Source organism: Mesoplodon densirostris, chromosome 3, assembly GCF_025265405.1.
Source record: "Mesoplodon densirostris isolate mMesDen1 chromosome 3, mMesDen1 primary haplotype, whole genome shotgun sequence".
Taxonomy (NCBI): Eukaryota; Metazoa; Chordata; class Mammalia; order Artiodactyla; family Ziphiidae; genus Mesoplodon; species Mesoplodon densirostris.
Genome location: NC_082663.1, coordinates 97,024,682 through 97,041,710, shown reverse-complemented (window position 1 = coordinate 97,041,710; position 17,029 = coordinate 97,024,682). Strand labels below are relative to the sequence as shown.

The following is a 17,029-nucleotide window of genomic DNA, read 5'->3' as shown; positions in this document are numbered from 1 at the left end:
TAAAAATCACTCAAGTATTCATATGTTCTGCAAAGTGGTACAGCTATAATTATTTTCTATTTGAGCTTAACAGAAAGAAAGTGTCAAACAGATGATAAATAGAATCAGGAAAGAAAAACACAATAATTTCCAAAACCAACAAATCCACATCCTGGTCTTTAACCAAATTCTTGTATAACAGCTGTGATGTACTAATAGCAGCCTGTATTCCAAAACAATGTGTCATTTAGGCTATAATAAAAAATGACACTTTGGGTGACTGATCAAAACTTGTGAAAGTATGTGTTGACTGTGTAACAGGGTGTTATTCAATCCCAGTAAATCACTCTTCTCCAAAACTTCTTAGGAGTCCATATAACAAAAAGATAACAATATCATAGTTTAGATGACGTCTTTCTTGACAAACTTGATTTATAAAGGTCAAAATGCAGATGTGAGAATCTCCAGCAAATCAAATAACTAAACTTCTAAAATCACAGCATAAAAGCATATAAATCTAATGAAATAAATCCTGTTTACGTCACCTTCGGGGATGCAGCTTGAGGATTAATTACTGCTCACCTCACTGACACTAGTATATTGACTATAATCCTTTAACTTGTAACTTCTCTCAAAAAAAAAAAGTTTGTAACAATCTGCTAATGAAATGTGGATATCTTCCAGTGACTTTTTTGAATATCTCTATTTTAAGATGGAATGGAAAGTAAATAATCATAGCTCGGCTTGGCTTACTTTTCCTGAAGAGAACTTTGTGGAACACAGTTACTCTTTGGATATAAATATATGACCTGCGAATGTTCTTTAAGTTCTCATCACTGTGATTTATCACCAATAGTTCAAATCCACCCAGGATCTGATTACACAGATTCTTCCTTGTTTTCTTTCAGTGACCCACTTTTCAAATAAATTTTAAAATTTAGTGTACAGCAGGGTTTGGGGGTGTCGCTACTTTTGGTGTAGCAGCTGGAGAATATTTTCATGTGAAATAAGAAAGAACATTTTACCACATGCCTGATGTCCAATCTCGTGGGAGACAATATAGGAGATCACAGTCTTTTTTTCTGTTAGTTTATCATTTGGTTGCAGCAACAATAATGACTCATCAAACATCAACAGTCCCCAGTTTTCCATTGCACGGTTGTCAAAAGTAGGCAAAGCAATTATATCTAAGTGGATTTAAATGGAGGGAAAAATGAAATCATCTCTTCCTCAAAATTTGAGACTTCCAGATACAAACATCTCAAAATGAAATCATAAAATTAATGAAAGAAAAATACAAGTAAATATTTATAATTTAAGGGGAAAGAAGGCTTTAAAGACATACCAAAGACAGAGCCAGAAAATAAACTGTTTTGACTATATGAAAATTAAATACTTTTGATAAAGGACCTACATTCAAAATATACAGAGAACCCTTGAAACTCAACAATAAGAAAATAACTTTACAAAATTAGCAAAAGATCTAAATAGACACTTCACTAAAGAGATACAAATGGCAAATAAGCAGATGAAAACATGCTCAACAACATATGTCATTAGGAATTTGCAAATTAAAATGACAATGAGATACCATGACACACCAATTCAAAACAAAACACCAAATGCTGGAGAAGATGTGGAACAACAAAAACTCTCATTCATTGCTGGTGGGAATGCAAAATAGTACAGCCATTTCAGAAGACAATTTGGCAGTTTCTTGTAAAGCTAAACATAGGCTGACCATACGGTCTAGCAACTGAGATCCTAGGTATTTACCCAAATGAGTCAGAAACTTATGTCAGAAACATGCACATGAATATTTATGGCAGTCTTATTCATAACTGCCAAAACTTGGAAGCAATCAAGATGTCTTTTAATAGGTGAATGGATAAGGAAACTGTAGTACAGCCATCAACAGAGTACTATTTAGTGATAAAAAGAAATGAGCTATCAAGCTATGAAAGGACACGGAGAAAACTTAAATGCATGTCACTAAGTGAAAGGAGCCAGTCTGAAAAAGCCACACATGGTATGATTCCAGTTAGTATATAACAGCATGGAAAAGGCAAAACTATAGAGACGGTAAAAAGATCAGTAGTTATCAGGGACTTGGGGAAAACAGGGAGAATGAATAGGTAGAGCACAGGGGATTTTTTATGACAGTGAAACTATCTGTATGATACTGTAATAGCAGAGACATGTCATTACTATATACATTTGTCAAAACTCACAGAACTGTACAACACAAAGAGTGAACTCTAATGTAAACTATGGACTTTAGTTAATAAAAGTGTATCAAAACAGGTTCATCAATTGTAATTTTTAAAAAAGCCACACCAATGTAAGACGTTAACAATAGGAGAGGACTTCCCTGGTGGCGCAGTGGTTGAGAGTCCGCCTGCCGATGCAGGGGACATGGGTTTGTGCCCCGGCCCGGGAAGATCCCACATGCCGCGGAGCGGCTAGGCCCATGAGCCATGGCCGCTGAGCCTGCGCATCCGGAGCCTGTGCTCCGCAATGGGAGAGGCCACAACAGTGAGAGGCCCACATACCGCAAAAAAAAAAAAAAAAAAAAAAAAACAATAGGAGAAACTGGGGTTGGGTGGGGACAAGGGGAGAGAGAGGAGGTATATGAGGACTCTCTACACTTTGGGCATACTTTTTCTGTAAACCTAAAACTGCTCTAAAAAATAAAGTCTATTTAAAATCAATTTTTTTTTTTTTTTTTTTTTGCTGTACACGGGCCTCTCACTGTTGTGGCCTCCCCCGTTGCGGAGCACAGGCTCCGGATGCACAGGCTCAATGGCCATGGCTCATGGGCCCAGCCGCTCCACGGCATGTGGGATCTTCCCAGACCCGGGCACGAACCCGTGTCCCTTGTATCAGCAGGTGAACTCTCAACCACTGCGCCACCAGGGAAGCCCTAAAATCAAATATTTTAGTTCACAAAAAAACACCACAAACAAATTTGAAAGGCAAAACATGGACTGGGAAAAATATTTGCAGCATATATCACAACTAGACAATATTTTTTCAATATTTAAAGAATTCTGACGAATCAAAAAGAAAAAATAAAAATGTGAACAACTCACGAAGGAAATAATTCAAACAGCCAGAAATCTTATTTAAAATGTTCAGCTCCATTTGTATCAAAAACAAAAATTAAAACAATGATATAACTTAATCTTTCAAATGTATGAGAAGATTAATAATTAGTATTGGCTAGAATTAATAATTAAGTATAGGAAAACTGACACATAGCCTTTTGGCAAGGGTGTGAACTGGTACAATTTTTCTGGAGCAATCCAGCAAAATGCTTCGTGACCTTTAAAAATGTTCCTACCCTTTCCACTTTTGGAATTTCTACTAAGGCAAGTAGCATGGATATTTGTAAACATTTCCTTATGTTTTCTTTAGTGTTTTAAAAGCAGCACCTGCCGTCAAAACGGTAAAATCAGTCCAAATGTTCAACCACTGAGGATTAAATAAATTATTCTGTCAAACTGATATGTAGGCATCCAATGTCTTAAAATGACAATAAAAAAGAATAGTTATCTGGATCACGTTGCTATATACTGTTAAAAAAAAAAAGGTCCAAGAATAGTATCAATTACATGGTATCATTTTTGTTAAAAGCAAAGAAGCAAATACAAAGAAAGGTGGAGATTGAGACAAAGACAGACACTGGAAATATATACACCAAAATGTTACCCATGATTATCTCTGCATGGTAGCAAAACAGGAGATTTTGCTTCTCTTTTTTGTGCTTTTCCCTATCTTTCCACATTTTCGACAGTGTGATCATTATTACTTCTAAAACTAGAACAAGTCTTAAAATTTTATTTTGCTAATGTAAGAAATATCATTCCTATAGTCCATGCTACATTTGCCTAATGAATGTTTTATGCTGTGCTATGTTCAGTAATTTAAGTTGACTTTACACTTGAAGTTGACAGTACGTAGTAAAGCATATCCAGGTAGTGGATACATAGCCTCCACCAGGTAATGCTCTTTTATCTTTGGGTATACTTAGTTGCCTCAGCCTAGGTCTCCCATTCTTCTACCTATCCTTTCCTGCACCTGCACCCATCCTACCCAGCAACCCACTCACTTTCCTCACAAAAGACTGCTCTACTCTGCTCAAGCCAATCCCTTTGGTTCTCTACAACCACTGAGTCGTTCTCTGCTAGAGCTGTTTGCTATCCCAGGAAATCCTCTGCTCAGTCTATGAATGCCACCAATACTTGTGGTCCAATCTAACCAACTTTAAGAAGCCATTTCTAACTAACCCTGATGACTATTTTAAAAAAATTGTTTTTTTCTTTACTTCAGATGTATGCAACTGGAGTAAGCAAAATTCTTGTTTCTTCGCACATGACCCTGTTTTATTTTATTTTAATGATGAATTCATTATTTTAAAATAATAATACAAAACCCATAACTCTACCACTTACCCTTTAGAACAGGGGTTGGCAATTTTTTTCTGTAAAGGGCCAGATTAGTAGATAGTTTCAGCTTTGTGGGCTATATGTTTTCTGTAACACATTTAGCTCAGGCATACCAGTATAAAAGTAGCCACACACACTATGTAAGCAAATGAGCACGTTGTGGTGCAATAAAACTATGGACCCTGAAATATGAATTTTATATAAAATTCTCATGTATCACAAAATATTATTCTTCCTTTGGTTTTTTTCAACCATTTAAAATTGTAAAAACCAATCTAAGCTCATGGACCGTATAAAAATAGGTGTTGGGCCAGATTTGATTGCTTGCCTGTGCCTAATTTAGATTATTTTTAATAACTTGTATTCTGATTTCCAGACTGGCAGCATCAGCACCACCAGGGAGCTTATCAGAAATAAAAATTCTGGGACCAACCCCAGACCTACTGAATCAGAAACTCTGGGGTCAGGAGTGGTTTAGCCAGCCTTCCAAGTGATTCCAGTGCATGGTAACATTTGGGAACAGCTGACTTACATCTTCCTCTGTGCTCCTTCTCAACTCATCCTTTAGCTTATTCTTCCAGAGATTCACCACTATCCTGCACTTGGTGTTTATCATTCCATTGTTTAAGAAAAACCAAGGGAATATACATATTGTTGCTAATTTATATATAATATTACCTAAATATTATATTGTTTAGGTTTCTTTTGTTTTTAAACTTTAGAAAGAGTGTTTCATTTTCATTGCTGGATAGTTTCCCGTCGTGTGAATGAACCACACTGTATCTATCCATTCTCCTATTGGTGACCATTTTGGTTGCTTTCAGTTTGGGGCTAGTATGAAAAGTGTGGCTATGAACATTCTTGCATGTGTCTTCTGGCACATATGTGCTCAAATTCCTCTTGGGGTATTTCTAGCAATGGAATTACTGAGTTTTAAGGTATTCTAATGATCAACATTGTAAGATAACAAATAAATTTCAAAGTTGTAATAACTGATACTCCCTTCAACAACGTCACTTTCTATTGGCATTTGTCAGAATGCCTACTCTTTGACAACTGAGTGGTATGAAATGGTGCCTCACTGTGGCCTTGGATATTCATTTCTCAGATTGCTTAATGAGGCTAAGTATCGCTCCATAGTTTATTATTCACATCTGTTTCCTTTTCTGTAAAACATCTATTCGTATATCTTTTACTTGTTTTTTTCTATTGTATTTTTCTTATTTATTTGTAGGTGTTCTTTATATAATTGGGCTACTCCCATTACCAGTTATCAATCCTTTTTCTTTTAAGAGTTTTTTTTTCAGCCAGTACGTTATCTCATACTTAGCAATTTGTTGCTTTTGCTTTTAACGTGTAGAAGCTATCTCCCTAACTGAGCTATTTGAACAGAGCCTCAGCCAACTACTTCTGCATTCACAGAGCACCTAGGAAAGTAATAGGTGATCCTCATTTACTCAGTAGCTTCTAATTGATTATGGTCATTATTTCATTGCTTTATGATTTATATTGTACTTGAGTTTTACTACTACAAAAATACAGACCATGCTGGAATGTACAATACATATCATTAGCCTGATAGTTACAAGTTAAGAGTAAAATAAAAACTTAAAAGGGAAGTTGCCATTTTAAAAGTTTGCAAATCTCAAATGCCCATATTTATTCCTAAAAGCATCATGATGCCACTTTTTCTTTCAAAACTTACAACAACCCAAACAGCCAACTCTATCATCTCTGTAATATTTTTATATTTCAGTCCACTTCTGACTTTAAACAGAGTGAATTAAAATGATAGCTACACCAGAAAAAAAAATGTTGCCCTAAATACGAAAACTCTAATTTGAAAAGATACATGCACTCCAATGTTCATAGCAGCACTATTCACAATAGTCAAGACATGGATACAACCTAAATGTCCATCAACAGATGAATGTGTGTGTGTGTGTGTGTGTATATATATATATATATATATATATATATATATAATGAAATATTACTCATCCATAAAAAAAAGAAATAATGCCATTTGCAGCAATATGATGGACCTAGAGATTGTCATATTAAGTGAAGTAAGTCCGACAGAGAAAGACAACTGTCATATGTGTGTAATCTAAAATATTGATACAAATGAACTTATTTAAAAAACAGAAATAGACTCACAGACAGAAAACAAACTTATGGTTACCAAAGGGGTAAGGGGGAAAGGGGTAAATTAGGAATTTGGGGTAAACAGATACACACTGCTATATATAAAATAGATATAGAACAAGGACCTACTGTATAGCACAGGGAACTCTATTCAATATCTTGTAATAACCTATAATGGAAAAGAATCTGAAAAAGAATAGATATGTACCTAACTGAATCACTTTGCTGTACACCTGAAACATTGTAAATCAACCATACTTAAATAAAAAAAAGCAGAAAGAAAGAAAAAAGTGTTATTCTATGTAATAGATATATACACATGGTTTAGATTCTGAGGCTTAGAATTCAACTGAGCAAGCTACAAGAAGGTAAGCTAAAAGAACACCATGGAAGAAATAAATAAAAAGGCTTTTCACCTGACTCACTGAGAGTAAAGGGTAAGGCGTATGTGGGAAATGCTGATAGGGAAGGTTTGGCTTTCTTGCTTTATTTGTGTGTTTGTTTGTTCTTGTTTTTGTTTTTAAATGACTCAACCAAAAGTTAAAGTAATTAGGAAACATTAGTTTATCTTTCTCTTAAAGATCCAGTAATAGAGAAACTCCTTATTTTAATCATCTATCAAAATGCAGTTTTCGGGCCTCCCTGGTGGCGCAAGTGGTTGAGAGTCCGCCTGCCGATGCAGGGGATACGGGTTCGTGCCCCGGTCTGGGAGGATCCCATATGCTGCGGAGCGGCTGGGCCCGTGAGCCATGGCCGCTGAGCCTGCGCGTCCGGAGCCTGCGCGTCCGGAGCCTGTGCTCCGCAACGGGGGAGGCCACAACAGTGAGAGGCCCGCATACCGCAAAAAAAAAAAAAAAAAAAAAAAAATGCAGTTTTGACTAAGTACCACTTGCATGTGTGCTCATAGAGCAACATTGGCTGAGATGCTATGAAAGATACAAAAAAAGTGCCAATATAACCCTGACTTCCAAGAGTTGGTAATCTAGCCAGAATTTACATGGAATTACTGAACTCACTGCATGTATTTATTCCTCCACCAAAAAAAAAAAAAAAAAATGTTTACCGTTTACCACTCTGAGAGAAGCACTGTCATAGGCTCTGAGAGTACTCAAAAAAGGACAGTCCAGATCCTGACCCACAACTTGCCCTCAACCTACTGGGGGAGATGATTAAGATCTAGTAGGTCAAGAGCTTGAATGCAGGGGCACACAGGATGCTGTGGAAGCATGAGAAGTGGAGTCAGGGAAAACTTCCTGGTGGAGGGGGCACTGAGTTGAGAAATATAAGAATCAACCTGTTGGGTAAAAGGTATGGCAGGATGTGCAAACTGCATGTGCAAGAGCCTGGAGGAGAGGAGAGGAAGATGAAAGTGAAGGAGAGGATAGAGATGGTATTAGAGCATCCCTCCTACTCTGAGAAACTGTTAAAAGCCCCAAGAGGTTGGCAAAAGATGCACTGTTACAAAGACAGGGTGTGGAATTTGGACTTTATCTTCAAATGGGAAGCCACAGAGAGGTTTTAGAGGACAGCAACATGATCAGATTTTGCTTTGGAAAAATCCCTCTGGCCTCAGTGTGGAAGATGGATTGGAGGAGACAAGAGCGAAGGTGGTGAAACTAAGTGAGAGATGTTGTGGTCAAGCGGTTGGTGATGTAAACTAGGGAGAATGAGGGGGATGGGAAGAAGTGGATGGATGTGGAGATAATAAGGAGGTGACTAATTGGATGGAGGAAATGCTTTGACAGAACAGGATATCAAGAATAACTCTGGACTTCTCCTTATCTAAATAAAGGCAAATGGAAATTTGCTTGCCTAGACAAGGGTTATCTTGAGACCTTCCAGCCACAGAAGTGCCAGAACTTGGTCTCCATGCCCAGATTCCTGCTGCCTCCAACTTTCTAAATGATGGGTATCACCTCTGGGATCCGTGAGGGGGCCAAGGCTAGTGCCCATTCCTTCACTCCCCATCCCTCCTCAGCCAGAAGGCTTGAGCTGCAGAGCCCCTGGCTTCCCAGTGCTCAAGAGTCTTGAGCTCCCCAATTTTTACTCCCCACTTTCCTTCTACTATATGCCAGTAAAGGCCAAACATACTTTTCCCCAAGACTTCAACTAACTAACCTGTCAGAGGAACAAAACACACTTACATGTTACCCTTAATTTTGATAGAAAAAACATGGAACAACTTTCTGAGCTGAGTGGCTCACATAATTTTAAGGACATTCCGTACAGATCTATGAGAAATAAAATGTTTACATATTCCTTCGAGGATCATGTTATGTTCACACATGATCCCAATTTCATACGACAAAAATTCACAGATGGGACCCCCAGGTCCTAATCCAATGACTCACAGCTAAAGAATATTTCTTGAAAAACCAACAAAACCTTACTAAAGTGAACTGGAGTAACTCACAGAAGCGGCTAAAAGGATGCAGAACACTGCATTGCACACTCACGTTTTGAGAGGAAAGGAGAGAATGCAAGAGAGAAGACATGGTCTGGAGGATGTAAGTTGCCAGTGAGTACCTAGGAGGGATGTAAAGCCAGGGAGCTCTCCGAGAACTTACTGGTCACATGGAACGATGCAGAGAAAGAACAGACAGGCCCCTGTGTGTTTAGGAAGGTGTAAGACATAATGATGGGAAGCCAGCGGGGCTAACTCTGAAACGGCAAAAATAGCAAAGTGCCAATGGGTCCTTGGAGGCCCGTCTAGGTACCTTTTGATCTCAACCCAGGGCCCCCATTATAGGAAATCAAATGCATTGTAAGGGGAGATGCCTCACCTGTTTTTGGAAGAGGGTAACTAATATTAAATAAATCCTCCAGAAAAGAGAAGATGGGACCTGTGATGTTCAAAGCAAAGTCTGCATTTCCAGCTGCGATGGCTTCTTTCCGGGCCCAGATGCGTATCTAAACAGAAACAATTAAGCAGTGATTAGGAAAAGCAGTAGTGATTTTTGGAAAATGGCAGCCTGCTTGCTCCAGTTCCCTGATGCTCTGGAGCCAAAGGCTTACCTTTTCAGAGGAAGCTGCATAATAAAACGTTTGAATGTGTCCACACAATGAGAAAAGCCCAGAAGGCTATTCACTAAGTTGAGAACAGTGGTTCCTCAGAAAGTGTGTTATTTCGCTCTTTTGCAATAATATGTAAAATTTTGTAGTTCAAAAATAATCCTGGGAATGGTATCTACCCCCACAGAAAATGTCGATTCTATGCTGGAGTAAAAGGGTCCCTTGGATCCTTGCTTCCCTTTTCAGGACATATTTCCAACGATTCAAACCAGAATTGGGCAGTTAATAGGAGTTAAACAGTATAGAACATATTAAGCAAATTTGAATCATGCAAATTTAAAATGGTTTGTTAAAGAAAACATTAATAGTCCCATCTTATTTTCCAAATTTGAAATAAGGTTAATTTCCTTAATTTGAAAAAGTGCATCAAAAGTCTTATGACTTTATAGTTGTTGAAGCAAGTGAATTATATTCTCTGTTTATGACACTTCCTCGTTAGTACCTGAAAAGAAATCCCTGCCGTGTTTTGTTATTTTAACACAACCGTGCTGTCGTTTGGGCATTTGAACTTGTTTGTGTGACTTTGGTGACTAATGTGATGTTGTTTTCACATTCATTGGTATTTTTTTTTTTTTTTTTTCTTTTTGCGGTATGCGGGCCTCTCACTGTTGTGGCCTCTCCCGTTGCGGAGCACAGGCTCCGGATGCGCAGGCCCAGCGGCCATGGCTCACGGGCCCAGCCGCTCCGCGGCATATGGGATCCTCCCAGACCGGGGCACGAAATCGTATCCCCTGCATCGGCAGGCGGACTCTTAACCACTGCGCCACCAGGGAGGCCCTCATTGGTATTTTAATATGAAGTCGCGGTATCCCCAATGCCACCTGAGCACTTTTAAATGGAGTTGTTAGTGTTAGCTAAAAAACACGTATGAAACTTATAACCCTAGAATGAAAGTTAGCGAGGAGGGAATTAGATAATTATACTGATGTGAATACAGTTAATTTGAGAAAGAGCTCTCTGCAAAACATTAAAGAAAATGCAAAGAAAACGAAAAGCAACACAACAACATCTGCAGATTGCTGCCCTCCACGACCATGTTCATCTGGCTTGGCTTGTACTTCTGCTGGAGAATTTGTCTTGAATCAAGTGACTTTTGAATTACCTGAGGGTTTCAGGAATGCTCCCCTTTCACAAAATGCAACCACCTGTTTTGGAAGCCTCCTGCCTGGAGCCCCTCCTTCCTTGCAGCCTCCTCCCCACCAGGCCCCATTATCCTGGGAAAGAGGGGCCCAGGACTCCGCCCTGCCCCTAACGCTACCCGTACCTGCCCCTTCTCAAGCTCTCACCTCTATGGCAAGGCCAGGAAGACATCTAAACCAGAGCCCACGCTACTGAGTGGAAATAACAGTCGCCTTTCCCCACGTTCAGGATAATGTGTGCAAATGAACTGTAGTCTTGGGGGGACAAATGGCAGTTAACAACTAATGTTTGCATGTAAATTTCCAGGTTACAAAGCTCCTCCCGTGAACAACCACTCTTTAAGCCAAAAGGGAGGCAAATGATGATTCCGAGCTGTGGGGGGAGAGGCAGGGCAGCTGGGATCACACCAGGTGCAGAACGTTTCAGGAACGCAGCCATAAGGTTCCTTCAAAGTCACACCTAGCCCACCAGCGTGTCCTTGTGGCCCTCCTTAGACACAGCAGACCTCAACATCTAAGAGCGGAATATCTTTACACATGCCCATGTGTGATAAATTCTACTCAAAATATGTTATTTCCAACCTTAGTTATGCGTGTCTTATGTTTATCCTCATGCCACGCATGAACCGCATTTTCAACTTCACTGAATTTTTATCTCTTACTTAATGAGTCATCTTTGTAGAGTCTGGATGCTATTCCAAGAGTACAGTCTGGTTCCCTGTAGAGTATATGGTGGACTCCTTCGCTTCCCAGAGCTGAGCCAGAGCCAAATGCAACATTCCACTGATAAACTCATCCCAAATTTCAAGTTTCTGGCTAAGACCATGACTTTCTTAGGCATGTTCCATTTCCTCTTTGCTTTCTGTGGCAGCTGGCTTTCTTTCCAGGGTGATCTTTCATGAAGAAACAGGTATGATCCTTTATAAGAATTATTCACTGGGCAGCAGCATTGAGAGCAACAAGCCACTGGAGATGAGGATGCTGACAGTCACCTTGGGTCACTCGTGAGCTCCAGGCCCACTCCTTCATGCTAGGTACAAACCATGGGCTTCCACATCACGCCTGAGTAGATTTATCAATATATGCCATGAACATCTGACTTGGCTCATGTTATATCTGTGAATACGAAGCATCTACCCATGATTATTCAATAAGGGAAATCAGGCTGGATCCAACAGCTGAGGAAAACGAGCTGTTGTTTGCATCTAACACGGTATTATGAATTCATCCTTAGGAGGAGGGGCTTTGAACCACTCTCCCCCTGGTGACAGACTTGGCTCATCCACAGCTTCCTTGCCTCCACAAGTCAATGGCACAAACCTGGAAATTCATGGGCCCAGGAGAGAGCCTCCGCCTGCTGTAGGGCCTGACTCTCCTCAGCCCAGTGAAGTCCACCTGACTAGGAAGAACTGGGCCTAAGGCACTGGCCCTACTTACCTCCACACTCTAGCGTAGGGAGTGAACCAGTCTATAAAGTACTGCTACAATAACCTTGATATTTCTCTAAAGGATTATTATGTAAAGAGAGTATAATTGGGTGAAAAACTGGGTGTTTCAGGACAGAGCACCTATTTACACAACTCTAGGGAAATGTTCATGCCCCAGAGGTGAGGAACCCAGCGGACCTGCCCCTTGATAGGGATGATGCTTAACCTGCCTGCAGCATTTCAGCCAGAGCAGCTGTCCCAGCTGGTGTCAGTTTGGGTTGTTTGGTGTCTGTGTCATAGTGGCTGCTAGACATTTTGGGCAGCACCCTGGCTTCAAGGCTGCAGTAGCATGTAGGCGAAGTCAACAACAGATAAACCTGAGCTTCCAGATGCTAGTGTGCCCGCTTTCCCTCACCTGTACTCTGAAAGGCAGCGAAAGCCCGGGAAGTGGGGGGCTCAGAACCTGCCTCGAGTGGGCTTAATGAGCAGCCTTTCCATAGAAACCCATCCGCAGAACCGCGGTGGGAGCCGTTGCATCCCATTCTGCAACTCTGCGCTGAGAGTGGTAACAGGGCTTGGGGGAGATCGGAGGAAGAACCAGGAGGGGACAGTGGGGTCTGTAGGTGTAGCCCCTGATGCAGGAGTGCCTGAGCAGTCTGCAGCTGGTACAAATGTCCCCTGACCTGGAGGGTCTCCGTCACTCACCTCCTTGCCCCTTTCAGTCCTGCTGACATGCTCGTAGTCACAGATGGCAAAGGCGGCTAGATAAGTGGGCATGTGGGGTGTGGTGTGAAAGGTAGTAACAGTCCACTTGCTTCCATTCACGTCTTCTTTCTCAGACTGACCTAGAGAAATTGATTTTAGTCCAAATCACTGTAAATAAGCAATAATAAGCAAAATTATCTACCTTTGAAATAATTTGTCAAGTCGACTGTCACTCAGCTGGTTCTTCCCAACTCCTCCCCAGAGTGCAGCAGTTTGGACTTGTCTACCCCCAAGCTATCAAAACCATATTAGGAAGGCCTAAGGACAGTATCTCGGTCCTGAATTAGCACCTTGAATGACATGGTCTGGATGGAGGGCAAATCTACGGGCACTGTAAACTAGGCCCATGAGCTACCTCATCTCTTTCCCATCCACGACTATTTCCTAGTCCAGCCCATCTCTCTCAGCACTTAATCTAGAGTTTCCCAGGCCCATAGTAGGTCAACAAGGTACAATTCTGCCATTCTCAGGTTTCGGGCAGGTCCTCAGTGGAGTCACACTGTGGGTTTTAAACCTGAAATCACAAACTCAAACGCCTGTGAGGGCCAGGTACTTGATGTGAACGGGCTGGTGTACACTAACAGGGAGTGGTGGGGACCACGGCAGGTGGGGGCATGGGCTTGGCCTGAAGGAGGTAGCCCCTTCTCAGCGGCAACTATCACTGGCACATTGGAAGTGCAGGGCCAGTGTTGTTAGATGTTCTGAGTTTCAAAATAAAAGTAAGAATTTTTATTTTTATGAGGAATCTCTGAATTAAAAGAAATTGGGGGCTTCCCTGGTGGCGCAGTGGTTGAGAGTCCGCCTGCCGATGCCAGGGACACGGGTTCGTGCCCCGGTCCGGGAAGATCCCACATGCCATGGAGTGGCTGGGCCCCTGAGCCATGGCTGCTGAGCCTGCGTGTCCAGAGCCTGTGCTCCACAACGGGAGAGGCCACAACAGTGAGAGGTCCGCATACCAAAAAAAAAAGAGAGAGAAATTGGATGCCAATTCAATCAAAAGTAAAAACTACTGTGAGCCAAAAACAAAACCAAAAAACAAAACAAAACAAAACCCACATCTATGTACCAGATTCAGACCAAGTTCACTAGCTTGTTATAACTAATGATCAATAGTTGAAGCCCAAATTAATGGGCAGACAGGTTGCCAATGTATGAGATCAGTGTAGTGTCCTCAGCTCCAAATACAAAAAGAATCGGGATTTACCATCACCAAGATGTGGGTGCTGATGCATATCCCATGTGACTGCCCTCCCTGGTTATAATATACTACAATCATAACACACTCTCAACACATTGACTAGAAAATCTACTGATATAAAATCTATTACAGAGTTAAATATATATACACATATATAATTCATATAAAAACATATAAATACAAATATATAAATAGGTAATTAAACATACTATATAATTATATAATATATAACATTATATATACATATGTATATGTGTATATATAATTATATATTATGTTTATATATATACACATATATATATATGTACCTGTATACATATACAACGATAGGAAACATTACTTACCTAGCTTTGGCATGTTGGAAAGGGCCACGTAACTTGGATGATGGATAACTGTAATATTAAAAGTTGCCTTCAGAGCTGGCTCATCAAAACAAGGGAAAACATTCCTGGCAAAGGTTGGTTCCATCTGAGATGCTAAGAGGGCCCTGAAATACATTTTGGGGAAAAATCTATTTTTATTTCAAACCAGAGGAAGCAAAAATATATATATATTGAGGGATTATGGCTTATAATTATCTTCAGGAAGGAGCTGTAATGTTTTCCCCTCATCTTCCTCACTGCCCTCCCCATAATACATACACACTCCAGTTCTCACTGTCCCTGAGAATTCCTGTAAGACCTAAAATACAAAAGAACTCTTTAATTTTCAACTGCAAAATAACATTTACTTCATTATATCATATGCCTTTAAAACCATTTACAAACAAAATAGAAACAAATATAACGAACATGCAATGCCAGGCTTTTGAGAACCAAGGATTTTTTTAAACTAGGATTACTTCTTTGGGGATGGGCTATTGCTTTCATCCCCCATCAAAGTGCAAGTCAAAAGAAGAATGTACGTTTTTTATCTTTTTCTCACATGTTCCTCTTTTTCCTGGTTGAAAACTTTAAAAAGTTTTATTTTGCATATCCTTGGGGCTAAACAATATGGACACATCCCAACTGAACAAAACAATTTTCATTTACATATGGATGGATTTATCGAATCCCTACTGCTCCTTCCTCCATCTCCAAGGAAAAATACAAAAGGTGACACGAGCCCACAATGCACTGGTGATTTATAGGGAAAAGCTTAGGGACAAGAGTACCCTGAGCAAACAAGAAGGTTTCCAGGTTCATCCTCTGTAAACACTGCATGATTCTGACAAGAGCATGGGTCCTATCAAACAACTTTCTCCTCCAAAGAAATCTGCAGTCTCATTATCCCATTTTCCAAGACTCTGTGACCTGGGAACTGCTTTTATTTATTTATTTTTTTTGTGGTATGTGGGCCTCTCACTGTTGTGGCCTCTCCCGTTGCGGAGCACAGGCTCCGGATGCACAGGCTCAACGGCCATGGCTCACGGGCCCAACTGCTCCGCGGCATGTGGGATCCTCCCAGACCGGGGCACGAACCCGTGTCCCCTGCATCGGCAGGCGGACTCCCAACCACTGCGCCACCAGGGAAGCCCTGGGAACTGCTTTTAGATGACAATTGTGTATGATAAATTCCTTTTTTTCTCCGAAGGTGCTGAGACTTAATGTCTCTCATGCATTTACCCCAGCTCAGGCCCAGTCCTTAGATAAATGAAAGGAGAATTCAACACAGATATCTTGAGATATCTATCACTGTCTATCCATTATTCACCTCTGTAAATCCCTTCTCCACCACGATAAGGGCCCTGCTCACATAAAACTTCACACAGCTTTAGGAAGAGCACACAGAACAGGAGGCATGTTCAAAAGCTTTTCACAGTCAGCTAGTTTGATGTGCTCATAACCTCACTGTGACAAGCCTATTTTGCTTTATTTGCTTTTGCCCACTTTATTCTACTCTTGCTTTCTTGGCAGAAAGGGGGCTTATGGGCTCTGACAAGCAGCCACTTTGGCTGCAAGACTCTGCTCCATCTACCGCTAGCTGAGCAACCCTGAACTAGTCACGTAGTCTTGCTGAGCCTGTTTCCCCATCAAGAAAAAAATGACACTAGCTATGTTTCATCGCTGGATGAGCTTTTATACTATTAGTAACTACATTTAGCAATAAATGACCTGTGAATTCGCCTATATTCCTTCCAATCTCACAGATTATTCTTGATATAGATGAACTACAGAAGAATTCAAGGAAGAATAAGTTACAGAGTAAGGGTGGAGGGTTGGAAATTACAAATGCATTTAAAAAGGTTCCATCACTTTGCTGTACAGCAGAAATTAAACACAACATTGTAACAAAAAAAAAAGTTTCCAGAGATCACAGGTGGCCACAAGCTGAATATGAACCACATATGTCTCCCCAATTAATTTTAAATTATGAGAAATTAGGGGTTATGTATTTTTTCTTCTGTATCATTTAAAATACTTGGCTAAAATATGGGTTCATGGCAAATAAGTATTTTCTCAGCCGTGGAGGCACTATAAAGTAAAGGAAGCTTGATGTTAGTATATACAGAAGAACATGAAGTATTTTGCAGAGTTTGCCACATTGGCATTTGTTTGTTTTGTAGTATTGGTTGGTAACTTTTAAAGGGATGGGATAAAGTACAGAAGATTCAAGCAATTGACAATACAGTAAAAAGAAAGATGAGCAGGGAATTCAGCAACCTGAGTAGCTGCTCAGGACCTGCAGTGTAAGCATAGTGGTGTAACTTTGGGAAAGTTGCTTAAACTCTTTGGACATCCGTTTCTATAAAATGCAGGATGGGACTAGATGATCTCTAAGTCCACTTAGAGCTCTAAAACTGATTCCAACAGAGATAAAGACTCCAACAGGATGGAGGAAAGAGCCCTTGAGGTGGCCATGACTGAGTCATCT

At 40.4% G+C, this 17,029-nt stretch overlaps 1 protein-coding gene across 1 annotated transcript in view; it reads right to left on the bottom strand.

Annotated features, from left to right (window-relative positions):
• The window catches only part of LVRN (laeverin), an 83,364-nt gene that overhangs the window by 42,873 nt on the left and 23,462 nt on the right, over window positions 1–17,029 (bottom strand). The window contains exons 2-5 of the mRNA XM_060091859.1: window positions 14,521–14,663; window positions 12,919–13,058; window positions 9,359–9,485; window positions 1,012–1,166 (exon numbers count right to left, since the gene is read on the bottom strand). Of these exons, the coding sequence (XP_059947842.1) occupies window positions 1,012–1,166; window positions 9,359–9,485; window positions 12,919–13,058; window positions 14,521–14,663 (565 nt within the window). The remainder of the gene's footprint in view (window positions 1–1,011; window positions 1,167–9,358; window positions 9,486–12,918; window positions 13,059–14,520; window positions 14,664–17,029) is intronic.